General features: G+C 39.8%; 2 protein-coding genes across 2 annotated transcripts in view; one reads left to right on the top strand and one right to left on the bottom strand.

The window, feature by feature from the left end:
* Positions 1-878: 878 nt before the first annotated feature.
* Positions 879-12,370, top strand: RTRAF (RNA transcription, translation and transport factor). Its single transcript, XM_081326486.1, has 8 exons — positions 879-1,082; positions 4,379-4,506; positions 5,840-5,939; positions 8,140-8,226; positions 8,319-8,407; positions 9,934-10,002; positions 10,759-10,807; positions 12,014-12,370. Exons 1-8 carry the CDS (start codon positions 1,022-1,024, stop codon positions 12,166-12,168), a joined length of 738 nt encoding a protein of 245 aa, XP_081182612.1. The 5' UTR covers positions 879-1,021; the 3' UTR covers positions 12,169-12,370.
* Positions 12,371-12,627: 257 nt separating this feature from the next.
* The window catches only part of NID2 (nidogen 2), a 64,170-nt gene continuing 56,181 nt past the window's right edge, over positions 12,628-20,616 (bottom strand). Inside the window, exons 17-21 of the mRNA XM_081314416.1 lie at positions 19,805-19,976; positions 18,112-18,269; positions 15,793-15,916; positions 14,724-14,836; positions 12,628-13,363 (exon numbers count right to left, since the gene is read on the bottom strand). Of these exons, the coding sequence (XP_081170542.1) occupies positions 13,353-13,363; positions 14,724-14,836; positions 15,793-15,916; positions 18,112-18,269; positions 19,805-19,976 (578 nt within the window). The 3' untranslated portion in view covers positions 12,628-13,352. The remainder of the gene's footprint in view (positions 13,364-14,723; positions 14,837-15,792; positions 15,917-18,111; positions 18,270-19,804; positions 19,977-20,616) is intronic.

Here is a 20,616-nt window from a genome sequence, read left to right as displayed (position 1 = left end):
AATATAAAGTGATCCCTGCAACTAAGCAAGATAAGTACTAAAAGAAAATACAGGTATTAAAAGCCCTCAGTGTATGTTACATTATGTTTATGTAAGTTATTTTGCTTTTTTCTGTTTTGTTTTGTTTAACTAAATAAAGGCCAAGCAACAATTAAAAACCTTTGTAACATAGTTTAAGTTTTGGGACGTTTGATCCAGCTTAGCTTTTAAAGATTATCCAAAGGAAACATAACATAGTGAAATCACCCTCATCCTTACAAGAAAATTCAGCAAACAAAAAATAGGAACATCAACTAACACCCATACTTGTTCATATTGTTACAACTCCCTTCATTCCCCTGAATTATAACCTATTACATTTCTTAAAACAATTCATCCCCATTCATTAACAAGCGTTCAAGCTTTAAGACATGGGGACTTCAATTCCTAGTCAGCTTGCATTCTGGAAGTTGAAGTCCACGTTGATGCACATTTCGAACAAGAAAGACGCAAATAATCCACGACTGATGTTTTTTTGCTCCTCGCATGTGCCCTTTCCTGGGTGGGGATTTCTTTTTTCGAGTTGCCCTTTTCTTTGCAAGAAAGGAGATGGCGTGCCGGGCTCTAATCGTAGCTGAGATGAAAATTCTGCAAGGACAATTCGGGACCGAAAGAGAAGCTACCTTAAGAACGGAAACAAGCCTTGAAAATCCTAGTTTTAAAAATCTCCTTTCCTTTCCTGTTCAAAGACTTGGTCTTCCATCTTCACTGGCTACTGCTGTTGTCAGTCAAACCGTTTACCAATCATTTTATTTCCGTCGTATTAGTCCCGCTCACCAGCCGTGACGCGTGTCCTTGAAAAATAATGATTGGCTACTGCCAACTCTCTCTCTCTCTCTCTCTCTCTCTCTCGTTCCCGTAACCGAGTCGCGCAGGCGCTCTTTCTTTCTCAAATCTCCTCTAGCCGCTTGTTAGTAATTGAAGCGCTCCTTGGGTTAGACGTCGTCTCTGCTCGAAAGACTCTCGCCTAGAGAGCAGCGCCATGTTCCGGCGGAAACTGACGGCGCTCGACTACCACAACCCGGCCGGGTTCAACTGCCGAGGTGAGGGAAGCCGTTACCAATAGGCCGCAACCCAAACCCACCGTCTCATTCGTGGCTGGTTAGCTGCTGTTGGCGTTTTGATACGCATGCGCGAAGCCCCTTCGCTTTCTCCCAGACAAGAGAATGGTTGCGTTGACCAAGCCCCTTCGGTGCTTTTTTTTTCGCGTCCCCTCCCCCTTAAAAGCTGCTTTCTCGTGATGCCCTCCCAGGTATAAGCGACTACCGTACAGCAGCGTTTCCCAACCTTTAGGAACTTGAAGATGCGTGGACTTCAACTCCCAGAATTCCCCAGCCAGCTATGCTGGCTGGGGAATTCTGGGAGTTGAAGTCCACGCATCTTCAAGTTCCTAAGGTTGGGAAACGCTGCCGTACAGTTCCCATCACTCTTAGTTAAACCAAGCCAGGGGGATTCGTTCTTTGAAAATCAGCCATATTTTGAGAGTACCACCTTAGGAAAGCGCTTTGTTAAGGGAAGTGCTCACATTACCGAGCGTGTACAAAAGTTAGGTTTGTATTGAACGTAAGCATTTGGTATCTGCCTGGGTACCAGCCCCAGGTGGAGTTTCCCCCAAAGAAGTTGAAATTAATTACCATAAACCAGGGGTCTTCAAACTTGGCCCTTTTACGACTTGTGGACTTCAACTCCCAGAATTCCTCAGCCAGCTTGCCTGGCTGAGGAATTCTGGGAGTTGAAGTCCACAAGCCGTAAAAGGGCCAAGTTTGAAGACCCCTGCCATAAACCCTGCAGTAATGGCTCCTGAAATTACAGTTGAGGCCTCAGGGAAGCAATTTTATTTATTTTATTTTAATTCCATTTATATCCGAAGACTCAGGGCGGCTTACAAGCTTAGCAGTAGCCTTCATTCTATGTATATGCCTGCTTATTAGGGCTTTCATACACCCCCCAAGCGGCATTATTACAAAGTCAGCTTAATTGCCCCCAACAATCTGGGTCCTCATTTTACCTACCTCGGAAGGATGGAAGGCTGAGTCAACCTTGAGCCTGGTGGGATGCGAACCTGCACTAATTGCAGGCAGCTGGTGTTACTTAAGGAGGCATTAGCCCACTGCTCCACCAAGGCTCTATTCCACACTTGTCCTCCAAAACTGGAACCGAGCTTGAACAGCTAAAATCTTCTCTTTCAGGTGGTATCACGGGGCAAAATAGGGGTTATAGAAGAGAGATTTGATCGATTCTTTGCTTCCTAACTAGGTTGTGGTTATTTTAGAACTTAGAATAGGGGTGTCCAACCTTGGCAACTGTGGACTTCAACTCCCAGAATTCTCCAGCCAGGTTTCCAATACTGATTGATAAGATCTCCATCTCTAAAGAAAGCTATAGAGAGATACGACTTTAAAACTGTAAGCTGCCTTACAGAACAATAATATGTGACTATATTGCATTAAAATGGATTTATACTTTTAGAAATGTATTTAGTAAATTAAATTAGACAGCATCACCACCAGATGGATTTATAGCTGGCTGACAGGCCATACTCAGCATGTGGTTCTTAATAGAACTGCATCTACATGGAGGGAAGTGTGTAGTGGGGTGCCCCAGGGTTCTGTTCTAGGCCCAGTGCTCTTCAACATCATCAATGATTTGGATGAGGGGATAAATGGAGAACTCATCAGATCTGCAGACGACACCAAGCTGGCAGGAATAGCCAACACTCCAAAAGATAGCCTTAAGATACAGAAGGATCTTGACAGACTTTGGGCCCTATCTAACAAAATGAAATTCAGTGGTGAAAAAAGTAAGGTTCTACATTTAGGCAAGAAAAAACAAATGCACAGGTATAGTATAGGTGGTACCTTGCTCAATAGTAGCAATTGTGAGAGGGATCTTGGAGTCCTAGTGGACAATCACTTAAATATGAGCCAGTAGTGTGCTGCAGCTGCCAAAAAAACAACACAGTGCTAGGCTGCATTAACAGAGGGATAGAAGTATTAATACCACTTTACAATGCCTTGGTAAGGCCACACTTGGAATACTTCATCCAGTTTTGGTCACCATGATGTAAAAAAGATGTTGAGACTCTAGCTAGAGTACAGAGAAGAGCAACAAAGATGATTAGGGGACTGGAGGCTGCAACATATAACGGTTACTGGAATTGGGAATGTCTAGTCTAATGCAGAGAAGGACGAGGGGTGACATGATAGTAGTGTTCCAATATCTCTGGGGCTGCCACAAAGAAGAAGGAAGGAGTCAAGCTATTTTCCAAAGTGCCTGAAGGCAGGACAAGAAGCAATGGATGGAAACTAACCAAGGAGAGAAGCAACCTAGAACTAAGGAGAAATTTCCTGACAGTTAGAACAATTAATCAGTGGAACAACCTGCCTCCAGAAGCTGTGAATGCTCCAACATTGGAAGTTTTTAAGAAGAGACTGGATAGCCATTTGTCTGAAATGATATAGGGTTTCCTGCCTGAGCAGGGGGTTGGACTAGATGACCTCCAAGGTCCCTTCCTTATTATTATTACATTTGTTTGCTGCCCACTTTGCTGCAGTACTCCCCCATTGGGCCCCCAGGCCAATTGGCAGCCAGGCCTTTCAGGCTCTTACGGAAGGTTAGGGTGGGTGGGCAAGGCGTTCCAAGGGGCTGGTGCCATTGCAGAGAAGGTTCTTCTGGACCTCTCCAGCCAGAATTCCTCGACCAATGGGATCTGCAGCATGCATCTTCTGCCAGCATGGGGTGGGGCGCTGTCCCATCGGAGTGAGATGGTTCTTCAAGTAATCTGGACCCCTGCCATGCAGAGCTTTATAAGTAAAAACCAAACCTGGAATTGCACCCAAAAGCAAGTCAGCAACCAGTGCAGCTCACGGAACAGCAGTATAAGGTGGGCCATTTTAGGGGCCCCAAAAACCTGTCCATGTCAAACTTTCACCAGTTGTAGCTTCCAAATGCTCTTTGAGGGTAGCCCCATATAGAGCACACTACTATAGTCCAAGCATGAAATCACCAGGGGTTGAATGACTTGAGTGCACAGAATTCTGATCCATGAAAGAAATACACTTGAGAGGTCATAAAAATTGGAGTAGACTTGCCTATTGGATGGTTAGCATCTCTTAAGACAGCAAGAAACCATTGTGTTAGTATGCAGTCATGTGACATTTATCCAAGAGAATGTAGAAGGGTTGTTTTTTTAACAGAATTGACCTACTGAAGATTGCTATTAATTATTGTATCTTCTAGGTAGTAGAGAATTTAGTATAATAGAATTTTACAAGGATTTCTTTTAATTTAAGGAATAGTATTATTTATGATGTGACTTATATTTTATTTGTTATTGTAGATGAAACAGAATTCCGAAATTTTATTGTTTGGCTTGAAGACCAGAAAATCCGACACTATAAAATTGAAGATAGGGGGAATTTAAGAAACATCCATAATGCCACAGAATGGTCAAAGTCCTTTGAAAAGGTAGTATTAAGTTTAAATATAATTTCTAAGCATGTGGATGGTATCTGTTTTACTATAGCAACACATTGCATGCTGATTGACTAATTCAGACTAGAGTTGATGAAAGCACAGAAAAGTAAAATTAAGGTATTTTCACTGGCTGTAGCATTTTTTTTTGTATAAACTTACAAACATTTGGACATACTAACATTCTATAACTACATCAGAGGTCTCCAACCTCTGGGCCATGTCCCACTACTGGACTGCAGCCTGTTTGAAACGGGGCCATGAGAGAAATTGGCAAGTGTGTGTGTGCGAAGTTCTACTTGTGCAAGCAGAGCACACTTGCTCTTGCATGCAAAGTGGAGCTTTGCCCACGAGTGTGTCTCACTCGCGCAAACAGAGCTTCACACGCGAGCACAAGCACCCTCCACCTGAGTGCAAAGCTCCATTTGTGCAAATGGAGCTGTGTACGTGCGCTTGCCACTCACATGCCCCTGCCCCCTCGCCGAGCCAGGCCACGAAGCTGGATAAGTTGAGCACCTCTGGACTACATTGACAGTTGCAATATAAGTCTGCAACATACTTTAAAAAAAAAGTGGAATTTAGTAGTAAGGAAAATCTATTTGCCCGGATACTGCTAAAATAACCCAGGATGGATGACTAAGCACTGTTTGTCCAATGTGTGATACATTGTTATATTTTCCCCCACACAATTGGTAGCCTCCTGTACCACCAGAATAGTGGGTATAAATTCATTACAGAGTAGGAAGTGTGTGAGATGGACCAACTAAGAATTCACTGTGCTAACAAGTAATTTGGAGTTGAGATTGGGAAAGATTTAGGAGTACAGCAGCAGGAAATGAAAAAAAATTGTAGCAGAATTAGAATATAAACAACCGAGAGTTAAAAAATAAATATTGTTTTGCTTCATGGCACTGTACATTTGGAACTGTGTTCAGGATCTTATTACCCAATGAAGCACACTTCATAGCTAAGGAACAGGTGAAAGGGTTTTACAGGACTGGTCCTATCCATATGGCCATGTCTTTTTAATATGTTTGTGGTATAGAATAAGATCACAAGAAAGTGTTTTCCAAGCTATTTCATAACACATGGAAGTATCCTTTATCTTTCAAAAGTAGATATTAGATGCTTTTGACACAAAAAGTGCTGAAATGTCTTGGTTCAGGTATGGCAGCAGCAAGGTTTTTTTCACCTGATTAAAGATGCTTTAATGCTGAATTCATGGTTCAGTGCCAGATCTCTGTTAAGGTGTTCACCAAAGTGAAACCTATGGCTTTTAAGATTTGTTGTTAATTGAAATGTTGATTTAAACTTGTTTTTTTAACAGTACCTTAAAGATGTGAATTGTCCCTTTACTATACAAGAACGGCAAGAAACCATTGATTGGCTTTTGGGATTGGCAGTTAGGCTTGAGTATGGAGACAATGGTATGCTGGGCTTTTTAATCTTCTCTTGCTTAAAATGTGATAGATTATTTTTTAATTTCAAATTGCAGTCTTATTTTTAAATTGAGTAAGAAAAAGACTTGCAGTTATGCTTCAATTAATTTATACATGCCTCTAATTTTAAGTGTCTTAAAAATTAAATATTAATATACATAGTAGGGAAAACTTTGTTTCTATATGGTTAATTCAAAGTTTGATTCTGATATGACTTAGCTGGCATCTGTTTTACTTCAAAACAAACTGGTTAGGGTTGAGATGAGGTTAATTATAAAGGGCAGTTAAGATCAAATACACTAATGCAGCGATTTGTTCTTTAAACAAGATGATGATGATGATGATAGCATTTGAAAAACATTGAAGGAAAATGTGATAACAACTTGACATGGGCATGGCTTAAGATGGGAACCATCAAGAAAGAAACAGAAGGCTTAATACTGGCTGCTCAAGAACAAGCACTACAAACTAATGCCATGAAAGCGAAGATACAAAAATCTACTAACAATCCAAATTGCTGACTTTGCAGCAACAGAGTTAAAACTGTTTCACATTTAATATGTGAGTGCAGCAAAATTGCGCAAACTGATTACAAAGCTAGACATGACCGAGTTGCTAAACTAATCCACTGGGCATTGTGTAAAAAATATGACTTGCCTGTGTCCGAAAAGTCGTGGGAACATAGGGTGGAAAAAGTTGTCAAGAATGAGAGGGTGAAGATCTTTTGGGACTTCCAAATGCAGACAGATCGCCATTTGGAACACAACATGCCAGATATCGCAGTCATAGAGAACCGAAGCGTACAGTTGATTGATATCGCTGTACCAGGAGATGCCAGAGTTGAAGAAAAAGAACTGGAAAAAATTATGAAATACCACAACCTGGCCATCAAAACTGCGCGATTGTGGATGAAATGTGTAACAGTGATACCCATTGTCATTGGGGCACTGGGAACTACCGTATGTCCGAAAACTTTGCAAAATACATCAAGAAATTGCAGCCTCCTGCAATAACTCCAGCAAAGCTACAAAAAACTCTGCTACTTGGAACGTCTTACATTTTAAGGAGATACCTGGTTGATACCTAGGATGCTGGCAGCAACCCGTGTCAACCATTAGTGCCAGTCAATTTGAGTGTTTGAGTTTTATGTTTTATGAATAAAAGTTTTTAATAATAATAATAATAATAATAATAATAATAATAATAATAATAATAATAATAATAATACAGTTGGAAGGGACCTTGGAAGTCTTCTAGTCCAACCCCCTGCTCAGGCAGGAAACCCTATACCATTTCAGACAAATGGCTGACCAGTCTCTTCTTAAAAACTTCCAGTTGGAGCATTCACTGCTTCTGGAGGCACGTTGTTCCACTGATTAATTGTTCTAACTGTCAGGAAATTTCTCCTTAGTTCTAGGTTGCTTCTTTCTTTCATTAGTTTCCATCCATTGCTTCTCTTTAGCATTCAGGTACTACTCATAGTGCAAAGCTCTAAAGAGTATTTTTCAACCTGGGAAACTTTAAGATATGGTGGTCCAACTCCCAGAATTTGCCAGCCAGCCCTAGCTCCATCCATTGCAGTTAAAGTCCACACATCTTCAAGTTGATCAGGCTGAAAAAAAGCCACCCTAGAGTCAGGTATTTCAGAAAACCTGATCTTCTGCCAGTTCACTGCAGAAAGGATGGATTGGGAAATGCTCACTTATTTCTTTGCAACCATTTTCTCTACCGGCTTGCCCCCCACTCCCCAGCACTGGCATTGGACAATTTCACTTTATGCCCATTATGTTTTTTATTGCAAAAAACCTATCCACCAATTTGCAATTATTTTGCTGATACTGTGACCCAGTTCTCTACTAAAACTAGAGTTCTGTCCTTTGATTTTTTTTTCTGAATTTGTACAGCTTGTATAGTCTTTGGTATTTTAAAGAAAATGTTGTTTGCTGTCATGAACATGATAATAGATGCTACTTAGGATTCATTATTAGTAGCAATTAAGTATCTACAGTGAAATTTTTGGACAATGTAGACAGCTGCCGCTGTTATGCACATGCTGTTCTCGAATTAGAAGAATAGTATAATGCTTATTTCCTTTGCTCTGAGGCTTTCTTTCATTTTGAGCTTTTTCTTTGTATTGTGGCCCATACCGGTAGTTGTGCATTGAGTGAACTGGCTTTTCTTTTAACAGCTGACAAATATAAGGACCCTACACCAGAAGGGGCAAAAAATGCAGATAACGCAGCCAAAAATACAGAACCCCTGATAAACCTGGATGGTGAGTAAAGATACAGCTTAATTTGTTCTTAAGTGTGAAATATGCATCAAAAAAAGAATCGACCTGTACCTATGTCTTTCTTTTTTTTACAGTGAATAATCCTGATTTTAAAGCTGGCGTGATGGCTTTGGCAAATCTTCTTCAGATCCAACGTCATGATGACTATTTGGTTATGCTTAAGGTTAATTTATTAATGAATTATTCCACTAACAGTAATTTAACTTCTTTAAAAATGATTTGGATAAACTTGCTGAATGTTCCCTTCTCCACCACCTTTACTATTTATTTTATTTGACAGACATGAAAAATTTGAGGTGGACAACATAGCTTAAGAAAGAGACTCCTAAGCCTGTTGGTTAGATGCTGCCTTGAACCTAATGCCCTGTTTCTAAAATATCTGCTGCTGGGGATGTGTGTTTTTAGAAGTTTATCCTTTTCCAGCATCTTTTTTAATTGTTTTTCCTATATTTAAGCTAAACACATGTTTCAGTAGCAGGATGGTCATTTTTCACGATAGCTGTATCTAAACCTGTATCCATAGTGTTCTTTACTCTCTTTAAATTCAATTTCTGAAAGAAAGTTTAGCTCAAATATAGGAGAAAAACTACCAACTATAAGAGTAACTCAGTTGAAGGATAGTTTCACAAGATTCCCAATGATTTCATTTCAGAAAAAAAAATGCATATGGATTCTAAGTAAATGCACACAGTTTGAATTACAGGCCTAGCGTTGTGTGCTTTTGCCCACCCCTGCTTAGGGCAAATTTATGCCTGCTTGTTGATTCATTTTGGTTAATGATTTGGCTGATCGTGTGCAATACAGGTTTTGCCCTGTCTTGAATTAAGACTGGTGTGCCTTTGCACCAGCCTTCATGGCCTCTATGTTATGAAGGATACAAATTGTAGTACTTCGTAGCTTCAAAACTAGAATATTCATTATTCCTTCTGTAGTAATATGTAATGATTCATCTACTTCTTTGGAATGAGATAGACATCAGAATATTAGCTAACGAGCCCTCAGTACAACAGACACAATGATGGTCAAAAGTAATAACTCCCATTCTTCTACAGTTGTTCAAGCACTGTAGAGAAAGAACAGGTAGAAGAAACATTAAATATGTCTCTGCTAGATGTGTTTATGTTTCCCTACAGTACTAAAAATAGTTCCTATGTAGACTATAGGTACAGCTACATCTGTTGTAGTTTACATTTGTTCAGTGGGATTTTCTGTTACCCTCCTCCACTCTGCATGTTCTATAGCTGCTACTTTGGTTTCACACCCATGCAGAGCAAACATGATATGCAGGTTAATGAAGTATGTCACTGGTCATAACCCACGTATAGCACTTAGGTCCAAGATGCATTTCTACATGAAGTCTCATCTAATACGTCTGTGGAGATTCTCAGTCTAACATTAAATGCTGAACAACAGTACAAAGTAAAAAAACAGATCACTCCAGAGAGAGCTGGAATCAAATGTGAAGACACATTGCTGACTCAGTTTCCACTTGGTCTTAATACTTCCGCTTCTTTCATCCCTCCCTGTGCTGAATTCTAGTTCATAAACTGCTTGAAGCCAGACATGGTTGTGTTTTCCTATGTAAAATGCTCTACAGCAACGTGTATGATTGCAGTGCTGTACAATTTGTTGCGCATATCCCATTAGCATTTACAAACACCCAATTACGTTTTTTCCCCTACTTTTTAGGCAATTCGCATTTTGGTTCAAGAACGCTTGAGTCAGGATGCTATTACTAAAGCAAATCAGTCAAAAGAGGTATGATTTTCTATTTTAAATGCAATAAATTATGGTTTATTTCATATCTTTAAGTAGGATGCTAATGGCTGAAAATCCTAAGGCTAAATAAAGTTTTGCAGGAATGCAAAGGTTTGAGCAAAGCATCCTTTCAAAACTTGCAGTTTCCCTTTCTCGCTGTACCCCAAAGCAAATCATGTCTATTCTGCATGCAAGATACATTATATTTTGTCAAGGTAAAGAGCAGCTGCCTCATACTAGCCCCTATTAAATGCCTTTACAAGGATTGGTAGGTTAAAAACAGCAACAGTCCATACAAGCATGCAGGAAAATTATGGAATAAAATCCTTTTGCAGAGGTAGCCCAGGAAGATCATTTGGGCCATTGATCCACATGGATAATTTTATATGTTCATTTTAATTGAGTGATGAAATTAAGTTATGAGACAGCTTCTTTGTAGAACAAATTATTTGTTAAGTTCTATGTATTTTATTTTGAATTTCTTAACATCTGAAGCCACCCTGCCTATAGTATGTAGTTGGTATTGTTCAGCTAAAGTTTTTGCGGGTATGGACAGCAAAATCCATATACTTGATGATCCAATAATTGGATAACTGGAATGTTATTTTGAAAAATTTACACAATTCAAGCACAGCAAATTATCTTCAGTCTAGATCATTACTGCAAAATCAGTAGGAAGTGCCAGATTCAAATTATACAAAGTAATTTGTTTTCCACCTGTGCTTCAGTGATGAGTTTCCTGTCTTTTTCTTTAAGGGTTTGCCTGTCGCCTTAGATAAACATACTCTTGGCTTTGACACTGGAGGTAAGTGATTCTCCACTTGCTCTCTCTCTCAAAGTTTCTTCTTTTAGCCTTCCAGCCTGATGCACATCTACCATTTATTCAGGACAATCCCTCCTTTTCTTCAAGATTGTGCTTCTTTAGCAGAATGAGTGTTCCTTACATGCAGAGGTTTATTTTTAGAAAAATGTGCTCATTTGCCAGCAAAATTAAATAATATTTATGTCAGAAACTGTACCATGTTTGCATACCAATTTACTGTGAACAGTGTTATAGTGGCCAATATGCCATAATTTAGCCTGTATTTCCCCATGAATTTTTATAGTGTGTGTGTGTGTGGGGGGCAATGGCTCAGCGGTTAGACACTGAACTTGCCAGCTGGCAGCCCAGCTTCAAAACCTGAGTGCTACGTGACAGGGTGAGCTCCCGTCTTTGCCCCATCTCCTGCCCACCTAGCAGTTTGAAAGCATGCAAATACAAGTAGATAAATAGGTACCACTTCAGAGGGAAGGCGTTCCATGCACCTCAGCATATAATCATGATGGCCACGTGACTATGGAAGCATCTTTGGACAATGTTGGCTCCCTCGGCTAAGGAGCAGTGATCACTCACCCCCTAGAGTCGGACATGACTGGACAGGGGAAACTTTTATCTTTCACTGGCGTTTTGTTTTCTGTCACCACAAAACCTTCTGAGGAAGATGATGGAGCCCCATTACTGATGAGTTTCACCCATCTGTTGTTTTTGTTTCCAGTTGTTGACTAGGAAAGCCCAGCATCAGCAAGTGCCTTGTTCCAGTAGATCTGAATATGCTTTTTTCCTCTTCCAAATGACAGCAGTATATTAATATATTAGCCCACAACTCACCAGATGTAGGGTCTTGTATATTACCATTTCAACATGCCTATTTATTCAACGAATGAGTTTGCTTCCATTCTGGGAATAGGGTTTTTGGTGTTTGCTGTTTCTGTTGTGTTTGGACAACGATGAAAGAAAGGCAAAGGAACCTCTGTAAACCATCTTGATATTTCACCCAACGTCCTGACTTCTTTTTCTTTCCTTAATTGCTTATAGTATTCGTAACTTGTGCTTGCTTGGGATGGTTTGCCTGGTGTTTGTTAAGGATGCTTGTTGCAAAGGAATTGACTGACTCGAGGTCCATATTTTAGATGCACCACTTAAAGGGTTTTGAACTGAGCTCTGTTTCCCTTTTCTTACCTTCCTCTCCAGATGCTGTCCTCAATGAAGCTGCTCAGATCCTCCGACTGTTGCACATAGAAGAGCTCCGTGAGTTGCAGACCAAGATTAATGAAGCCATTGTAGCTGTTCAAGCGATTATTGCTGATCCCAAAACTGATCACAGACTTGGCAAAGTCGGGAGATGAACAAAATAAAAAAGCTTTTGGCTTTCTTGTTGCTGGCATGCTGTTCAGAGACTCCTCCAGATCTAGCATGCAATTCCAAAAGGATACAATTCCCATGTTTGGAAAGAAACCAGGTCAACTGCCAGCACATCCACTAAATATTTTTCTTTGCATAAATAAAAGCTTGGATTAAACCTCCTGTAGTGGGAGGTTGTCAAGTACAGCAGTGGCTATTTTCTCATCTTTCAGTTTATTTGTTCATAAGACATTGCACATGTGTAGAATTAGATGTTTCTATGTGCTTTTGGGGGCAAGGGGGAGGGGTTTTTTTCAGTTAAATAGATTGCGGCACAGTTGCTATCCTGTGAATCTGAACTGTTTTACCTGCACCTCCTCAGTTCAGTGGTTTACGATTAGGAAGGATGTTCCTGGCAAGTTGTCAAATACAAAACTGAAGTGGTCTCATAAAAAATTCAGGCTTTTTATTGAATTCATAGAATAGCCTATAAAACATTAGCAGTTACTGTCAGATATTAACACACACACAAACACACTTCTCTCATGCAGCCCCAGAATATGAAGAGTGGAAGGTAAATCTGAAACATTTCAGCATATTCTTACATAAATCTTTAAAAAGTCATGCACCATGTCAGAAGCAACAAGAGGTGGCAGAATATTAGATTTTCTAAAATACCTTTAGCAATTTTGCATGGCTCCTAAGAACAGGCAAGGATATTCATTTTTTCCCATTCTCCTTCCTATAGTATTTCCAGAAGTCATTCTAGACTGTTCCCTGTTTGAGTTAAGATGGTTTATCCCCCCCACCCCATTCCACTTTTTAAAAGGTTTTTTTGTTTTTTTGGTAAAATAGTGATGGAGTAAGGCTATATTTATATGGTCGTATTTCTAATATAATGTTGCTCCAATCAGCAGAATATATATCCCTGTCATAGCACCATTTCTTTTTGGCAATATATAAAATTGTTTTCATTGTGAAAAAAAATACAGTAGTAAAGATTTGAGGTATAACTTAAAAATACTAGATAATTTTGTTCTAAGTTAAACCACTTAATTCCCTCCAGTACATATTAACGGTCCCGATACAGCTGGAGGGGTCTTTTGCATGGTGTGCAATAATCTCAGGAAGTGGAACTCTTCTTCCAGCTGCCACAGTGGAATTTATTTCCTCCCCTCTACTTAATAGCTTATTTTCTTCCTGCAAAAATAAAAATGAAAATGATTCCATAAGGGCTGCTACTGGCTGACAATGATGGATCACATAGGCAATATGTGGCCAATAACCAATAGTGCAGTTTTTCTCTAAGAAGAGTTGCCTTCTCCTATTTTGATTCATGAGCTTCCTTGTGCAGAGACTGCAAAATGACTGTTGGGTTCTGTAGGCAACAGGATCTCATCAAGGCTAGAAGGGAAGAATTTGCTAGACTGGCTTTAAGCAGCAGCAGCAACAACAAATAGGAAAAGACTACAAATAGTTTTCCACTTGCAACCATTCATTTAGTGATCGAAGTTAACAGCAGCACTGAAAAAAGTGGCTTACAACCATTTTTCCTGCTTAATGACCCCTGCACCATCCCAATGGTCATGTGTTCAAAATTTGGATGCTTGGCAACTTGTTCATATTTACGGCATTTATGGGGTCATGTGATCACCTTTGCGACCTTCTGACAAGCAAAATCAATGGGGAAGCCAGATTCACTTAACAATCATTTTACTAACTTAACTGCAGAGATTCATTTAACAACTGTGGCAAGAAAGGTCATAAAACGGGGCAAAATTCACGTAACAACCGTTTTGCATAGCAATAGAAATTTTGGGCTGAATTGTGGTTGTTAAGTTGAGGACTACCTGTATTCTTTCTCAGCTGCTGTGTCCTGCTTGGAGCAGGTCAGAATTGGCATAAAACCATAAGAAAAATAGCGAGCCTTGTGTTCTAATCCATCTTGCTTTTTCTTAGAACCTGTCAGATGAGTTAGAGACTTAAGCAATCCGGAATAATTCTCCAGTTTTAAGTGTGCCTCCAGTATAATAATCAGACACCTTCAAAACACTAAAATAGCTTTTTGACATGCATTATGAATGCTCACTTTTTGCTATGATTGTGCCAAATGTTTAAACAGTTTCAGGATAAGAGGTTTGTTTTTACAGATTTAACTGACAGACATAAAACATTCACTCCCACCCTTTTCAATTGTATAGGTGCCCTGTTCTCTATTACAAGGTCATCCTGGCCAGCCAGGGATCATGGGAATTAGAGCATCCTACAAGCACATAGCTGTTTAGGAAGCCATTTTGATTATCCCAATGCCTTCTAGACTGCAGGGAGGGAATGTCTTATTACCAAGGCAACCAAGACATGGTTTTCGTATTCTGTTATGGTAGCTCAAAGCATTGCAGAACAAGATAAATGCAGGGTTGTTTCTTACAATGCTAATGGTTCTGATGCATTCCTAAAATGAAATTCCATGAGCAAAGATGTGGGACTACTTCTCCTGTTCCCTTCCCCCTCCTACCCTTAAATCCTGCCCCAACATTTATAGCTGATTCTTAATTTTTACCTCCTGGACAGTATGGGTGAACTACGGTTATTCCATAGAGATGTGTCCGCTGATCTGGAAGATACTCGCCCATAAAAGCACCACTGTCTTTGTTTACAGCTATAACACCATCCCTGTGCAAAGAAATTGAATGGCGCATGAAGTTTGTGTCAAAACTAAGTACAGTCAGAGCTATTTAATATTTGCAGAGGACAACATCAGGGAATCCAAGGGCAAGACTCTAGTTTGGAAAGTTGGGGAAAAAACTAGATGAAGGCAATGACAAATCCTATTGTTGCCAAGAAAGCTAAATAGCCTACCAGGTCACTAGGAAACCGGTTTGAGGGAGGTTTTTGTTTTTTTCCAACCTAAATTGCATTAAATAAATATGGCAGTTGCCCACATCAGAACAAGTGGGTCGAATCCAAATCTAAATCTAATCCTTTGAGGATTGTTAGACATTCCAAATTCTGAGAGACACGGTAATAAATGCCATACTGTACAGTTTCTTCCAACTTTTCCCCATAAGCAGAATTCTAATATAGAAAGCATGAAGAGGTATAATTGCCATTTGGTTATAAATTTATGAGGCCTCTTTTTCTCATGAGGTCATTTGTTCTAACCTCCTTGTCCCCTACATTTTGCAGGTTTCTTGCCTTAGAGCAGCGGCTGACAAGCTTTGATACCAGGGACAGGTTTCTGGGAAAACAAATTTTTCACAGACTGGCGCGCGGGGGGGGGGAGGGTTGGTTTCACATACTACCTATATTCCACACGCACAGATGAAGCTCCGCTCACTTGCGTGGGCTGGTTCCTAACAGGCCACAGACTGGTACCGGTCCACGAACCAAGAGCTGGGGACCCCTGCCTTAGATATATGTTCTTTTATGATATATTCATTTTACATCAATCATAAAATAGAGAGATAAGGGAGAGAACTGCTTCCCAAATATTTTCTATATACGTTTTCTGGGGAAAGCCCACTCTGTACGCAATTTTTCTACTCTGAATATATTGCTCTCATAAGAAGATATCACATATTTCTAGATTTGTCTTTTAATTCAAACCTTACACTTTGAGAAGATCCTACCTTCTCCAGTCTGTATGATAGAAGTGATTGACATAGCTGACGATGCTGAAGGGATAGTTGAGATTATTCTGAATGACCCGCCTTTCTGTTCCATTGGGTGATATACACTCCAGTTTCTTGGTTCCTTTTCAAGCAAAGAGACTTGGATCAGGAACTCAGTATGTTTTTCTTGCTCAAATGGATAATTGTAACTGCATCATCTTGATTATAGAATTAGATTTATCATGTGTGATGTTGTTAAGAAATCTCCAGAGTGTCAAAAGACTTATCCCTACAGTAGTGGTCACTTGATGCATTTTTGTCTATTGATGCCAGAGCAACCTAACCTTGGTAATTGTCCGCCAACATCATCCTTTCCTAGAAGTTGTGCTTGGAAGCAATCCTTTTCCCGCACAAACAGAGTGCCCATTCCCATACTAAAACTGATGATGGCAGTATCTACTGTAAGGCCAGCCCTTTGCATGCTATATATTAATATTATGGTCTAGGTTTCTAGGGTTCTGTTACCTCAGTTAAAAGCATCATGATGGGCAAAGGCTTTTTGGTACACTTTCGTCAAGCACTCCATTTTGTCCATGCAAAACAGGTTGATCTTTTCTGCCTTTTGGTGTGGGGGGGAGTGTAATAACCTTTCCAATTCTATAGGCAGATTCTTTTATTTAAGATTTGCATCCAGGCAGCATCAATATGATTGCTGATTATGAGTACACAATCCAGCATTGATCTGATTTTGAAGCTATTCCAAGTTATATAAACATAGATTGACAAAACTTTGACTCTAGCTCAAAACACTGAAAATAATATCAGAATAATTTGGATACTCCTCTCAATCTCTGATAGCCAGCATAGAGGGAGCTGGAGCTTTTCAGTCACATAATTATATGTGGGTTCACATAACACATTACACTAAGGTAAAATAAGTGGCTGCCCTTGAGGACCACTCGGAGGCTTCAGCTGGTGCAGAATGCAGCCGCGCGGGTTGTGATGGGGGTTTCCCGATACTCCCATGTAACACCTCTACTCCGCGAGCTGCATTGGCTTCTGGTTGCCCTCCGGGTGAGATTCAAGGTGCTGGTGATGACCTATAAAGCCCTAAATGGCTTGGGTCCGGGATATTTGAGGGAACACCTGCTGCCGGCATCAAGCTCCCTTCGTCCTGTGCGCTCCCACAGGAAAGGTCTCCTCAGGGTACCGCCAGTAAAAGATTGCCGGCAGACAATACCCAGGGGGAGGGCCTTCTCTGTGGGTGCGCCGGCCCTTTGGAACCAGCTGCCTGTAGAGCTTAGGACTGCCCCTGACCTTCGCTCATTCCGCCGGGACCTGAAGACCTGGCTCTTCGAGCTTTCTGGCCTAGACTGAGAGTATTAACGGGTTTTAATTGTATTTTTAATTGTAATTGGGTTTTTATTTCAAGGTTAGTGTAATTATTTTAATTGTTTTTAATTTTTGTAACTTGTTGCATTGTTTTAAAAAACCTTGTGAACCGCCCTGAGTCCTACGGGAGAAGGGCGGTATATAAGTTTAATAAAATAAATAAATAAATAAATAAATTATGTATCAAGATCCCAGCCAACTGATTTAAAAAGTTATAAACCAGGACATTGGATTAAACCAACCTATACTTTGTTTGAATCTTACAGTTGAGGAGACACATTCATTTTGTTAACACAGGTTTAAAACATCCTATTTCAGCTCAGAAGTTCATTTTTTTAAAAAGCAAATTGCAAATTTGGGTTCCTACAGGATGATGGTGGTGATGGTGATTCTACAAGCTGGGAAATGTAAATAACTCTGTGCCTATGACTTTATGTTAATCTCTAAATACCTTGAATAAAAATGGAACATGTGAGATGCACTTGTTTTGACTAATTTCCTTAAGAAATTTCCCATCTAGCATTTCACACATGTACACTCCCTCCAGTATCTGATTTCAAGCTCACTTTTTATTCTGGTCCTTAGCTCAGCTTCATTCCCCTGTATAAACTAAGGCATTAGGCAAAAAGCTCCCTTACATCTTGTCATCCTGAAGAATCCAGTCCTTCACTCCAAAAACAAGGGAAGATGCTCACACACAAAGTCTGTAAGAGAAAAGCCCTCCAAAGCTCCTCTTTGTCTGTACATTGGAGGAGGCAAGGTTAAAGGGCCAGGCACTGCAAGAAGAGACTGGGCCTTTGGGCTCATGTCTGATTTACAATATGGCCCACCATTTCCACACAGCCATTGATTAGCCTTCAGTGGGATATATTTTTAACTAAAACCAGAAGGTGAAATATTTTATGCAGAAATCACATTCTTTTCTCTGGACAAAATTCATGTTACCTGCATCTGCCCAACAAATCAGTTTTGAAAAATGATCAAAGGTCAACCCATTTGGCAGCCCAATGTCTTGGTTGACCAAAATCCGTCTGTTTTCTCCAGTCACTGTTGATGTTTCAATTTTGGGAGCTTCACGATTCCAGTCTGTCCAATAAAGATTCCTAAAAGGCAACCACGATTGGTCATGGTTTAAAAGCAGTTAAGCAAAAAGAGAAGAGAGGGAAAATTGCGTGGAATCAGACTACTACATGCCTCCTCCCAAGAGAACAGTCTCATTTTAAGAGATAATGTACAAAACTTGTCCTAGGCTACCATCTTGACTTACATGACACTTCACTAGCCAATATCCATAAGGAGAAGAACTTTTGCAGGAGTAATTAGGAATTCACATCAGTTGCTTTGGGATTGGTTTTAATTGCTTTTATTACCTAAAGCAACTTTCCCTAACCCAGTTTTTTCCAGAAGGGATGGACTGCAGATCATGTAACCACGCAAATTAAGGGAAACTACTTTAGCATGATTTTGTTGCTTTTACAGCAATATTGTTTATGTTTGTCAATAGCTCTAGATACAAAATGAGTGGGAGAATGAAATGGAATTGTTAAAAAATAAACTTTTAATGATGTTCTCACCATGCTATTTATATCTGGGAACTTAATGCACTACATTAGCATAATAGGCAATTCTCAGTTTCAATCTTTCATCTCAGCCCCCCCCCCCACCTTTTAGATGAAATGGTAATCATTCTTGTCTATTTTAAGAACCTATGCTCAGTATGAAATCATCCATAATCCTAAGGCACAATAGTTTGTTTGACGTTTAGCACAATGGATAGTCTGGCTAGTATTCAATCCAGAAGAGTTGGACAATTTTCATCTGGGCTTTGGAAAAATTGCTAAGAGGGTGGTTGGCTTCCAGTTCTAGAGAATCTTGCAAGAAACAGATTATTTGAACCTTTTTCACTGGGAATTCAGGCAAAGATACTCTACCAAGATAACACTGATCACACATAAGGATGATCTTTGGTGCAACTAGGTCCACCCTGACCTTCCTTGATGTCTCTGTAGCTTTTTATACTATCAAACATCATATCTTTCTGGAGAAATCCACAGTGCTCTGGACTTTTTTTCAGGGCTGGTTCTAGTCAGTTTATAGGGGGAAGAATGGTTTAACCCTAGGCCACTACTTTGCTGGGTGCTGCAGAACTCCACTCTCTCCCATTCCTTTAACATCTACATGAAACCATCAGGTGAGATCATCTATTAGCATAGGGTGAAGTATCGTCAGTATGATTCATGAGGGTTTTTTTTACTAGTTTCTGGCATTTTTTGCTAGTTTCTGGCAAAAAAAAATCATTTGAATGAAGGGAATTCACTTAACAATCTGCTGTATTTGCTTAATGACTGCCACACCCGCTTAACAGTGACAGAAAATGTCAGAAAAATACTTCCAGTCTCATGTGTACCTCGATTTACAACAGTAATGATTTATGATCAGATTTCTGGTCCTAATTGTGATTGTAAATGAAAGACTATCTGTAGTGACAACTAACTTCAGTTAGTTAGAGATAAATATCGATCGATCGATCGATATAGATATATAGATATATATAGATATATTTCCTTTTTTGCTTTGTTTTGTTTTTTTCTTCTTTGCCCGAACCTGACATACCATCAAGACAGGCCCAACTACTTACCCATGAATGGGATCCACTGCAATGGCACGTGGGTTGACAAGATCACTGGCAAAAAGCACTCGCCGTTCTGTGCCATCCAGCTTGGCACTCTCCACTTTGTCCAAGCCACTGTCCGTCCAAAACATGGTTCTTCGGAGGTGGTCAATGGCAAGACCTTCTGGGCTAATCAGCCCTAAAGGAAGGGAAACAAGCAAAGCATTTGCTGGACTTTAAGAACACTAAATCATTGGGCTGATTTAAATAAATTATTTATTTAATAAATAAATTATTTTGGCACTATTATAGATTTATAGATTTTTTCTGTTTAATGTGGTGTTTAATGCTCCTCACTCTTCACAGATCACTGACTGTGGCTACCAGTGTGCGAGTGTACAGTATCTGTATTTTCTCAAACCTGTCCTATGTGTAACATCAACAAATGCATAAATCAGCATTGTGTGCTAGTTAGGATACTGGATTAGGACCAGAAAGATTCACATACAAGTCCTTCCTTAGTCGTGAAAGCTGAAAACACCTGTCTCTATGTCTCCTTTTGGCTTTGTTCATATAACTTGCTTCATCTGTTCAACCATGAAAAAGTTAAGCAAGATTAACATTAAGCAAGTTTAATGTTAAATCGAACAGGTTACACATATGCAACTGCTGGGTTTTCATCCTGGTTATTTTAAAGTGTGAACACGGTAATTATCTGATTTGCAGCTTTAAAGCCATGCAGATTCATTCCTGCATACAGATTTATACATATTCTGTATGATTCCGCATGATTCATACAGAATTTACAGAATAACAAGTTGGGAGGGAACTTGGGAGTC

The sequence above is a fragment of the Vipera berus genome (genome assembly GCF_964194415.1).
Source record: "Vipera berus genome assembly, chromosome: 1".
Lineage (NCBI taxonomy): Eukaryota > Metazoa > Chordata > Lepidosauria > Squamata > Viperidae > Vipera > Vipera berus.
This window is presented reverse-complemented; position numbering and strand designations above follow the sequence as displayed.

Coding starts and splice junctions, on each gene's coding strand:
- RTRAF (XM_081326486.1), top strand. CDS start 1,022: ATGTTCCGGCGGAAACTGACGGCGCTCGACTACCACAACCCGGCCGGG. Junction 1,083..4,378: donor GGCCGGGTTCAACTGCCGAG/GTGAGGGAAGCC, acceptor TTGTTATTGTAG/ATGAAACAGAATTCCGAAAT. Junction 8,227..8,318: donor ACCCCTGATAAACCTGGATG/GTGAGTAAAGAT, acceptor TTTTTTTTACAG/TGAATAATCCTGATTTTAAA.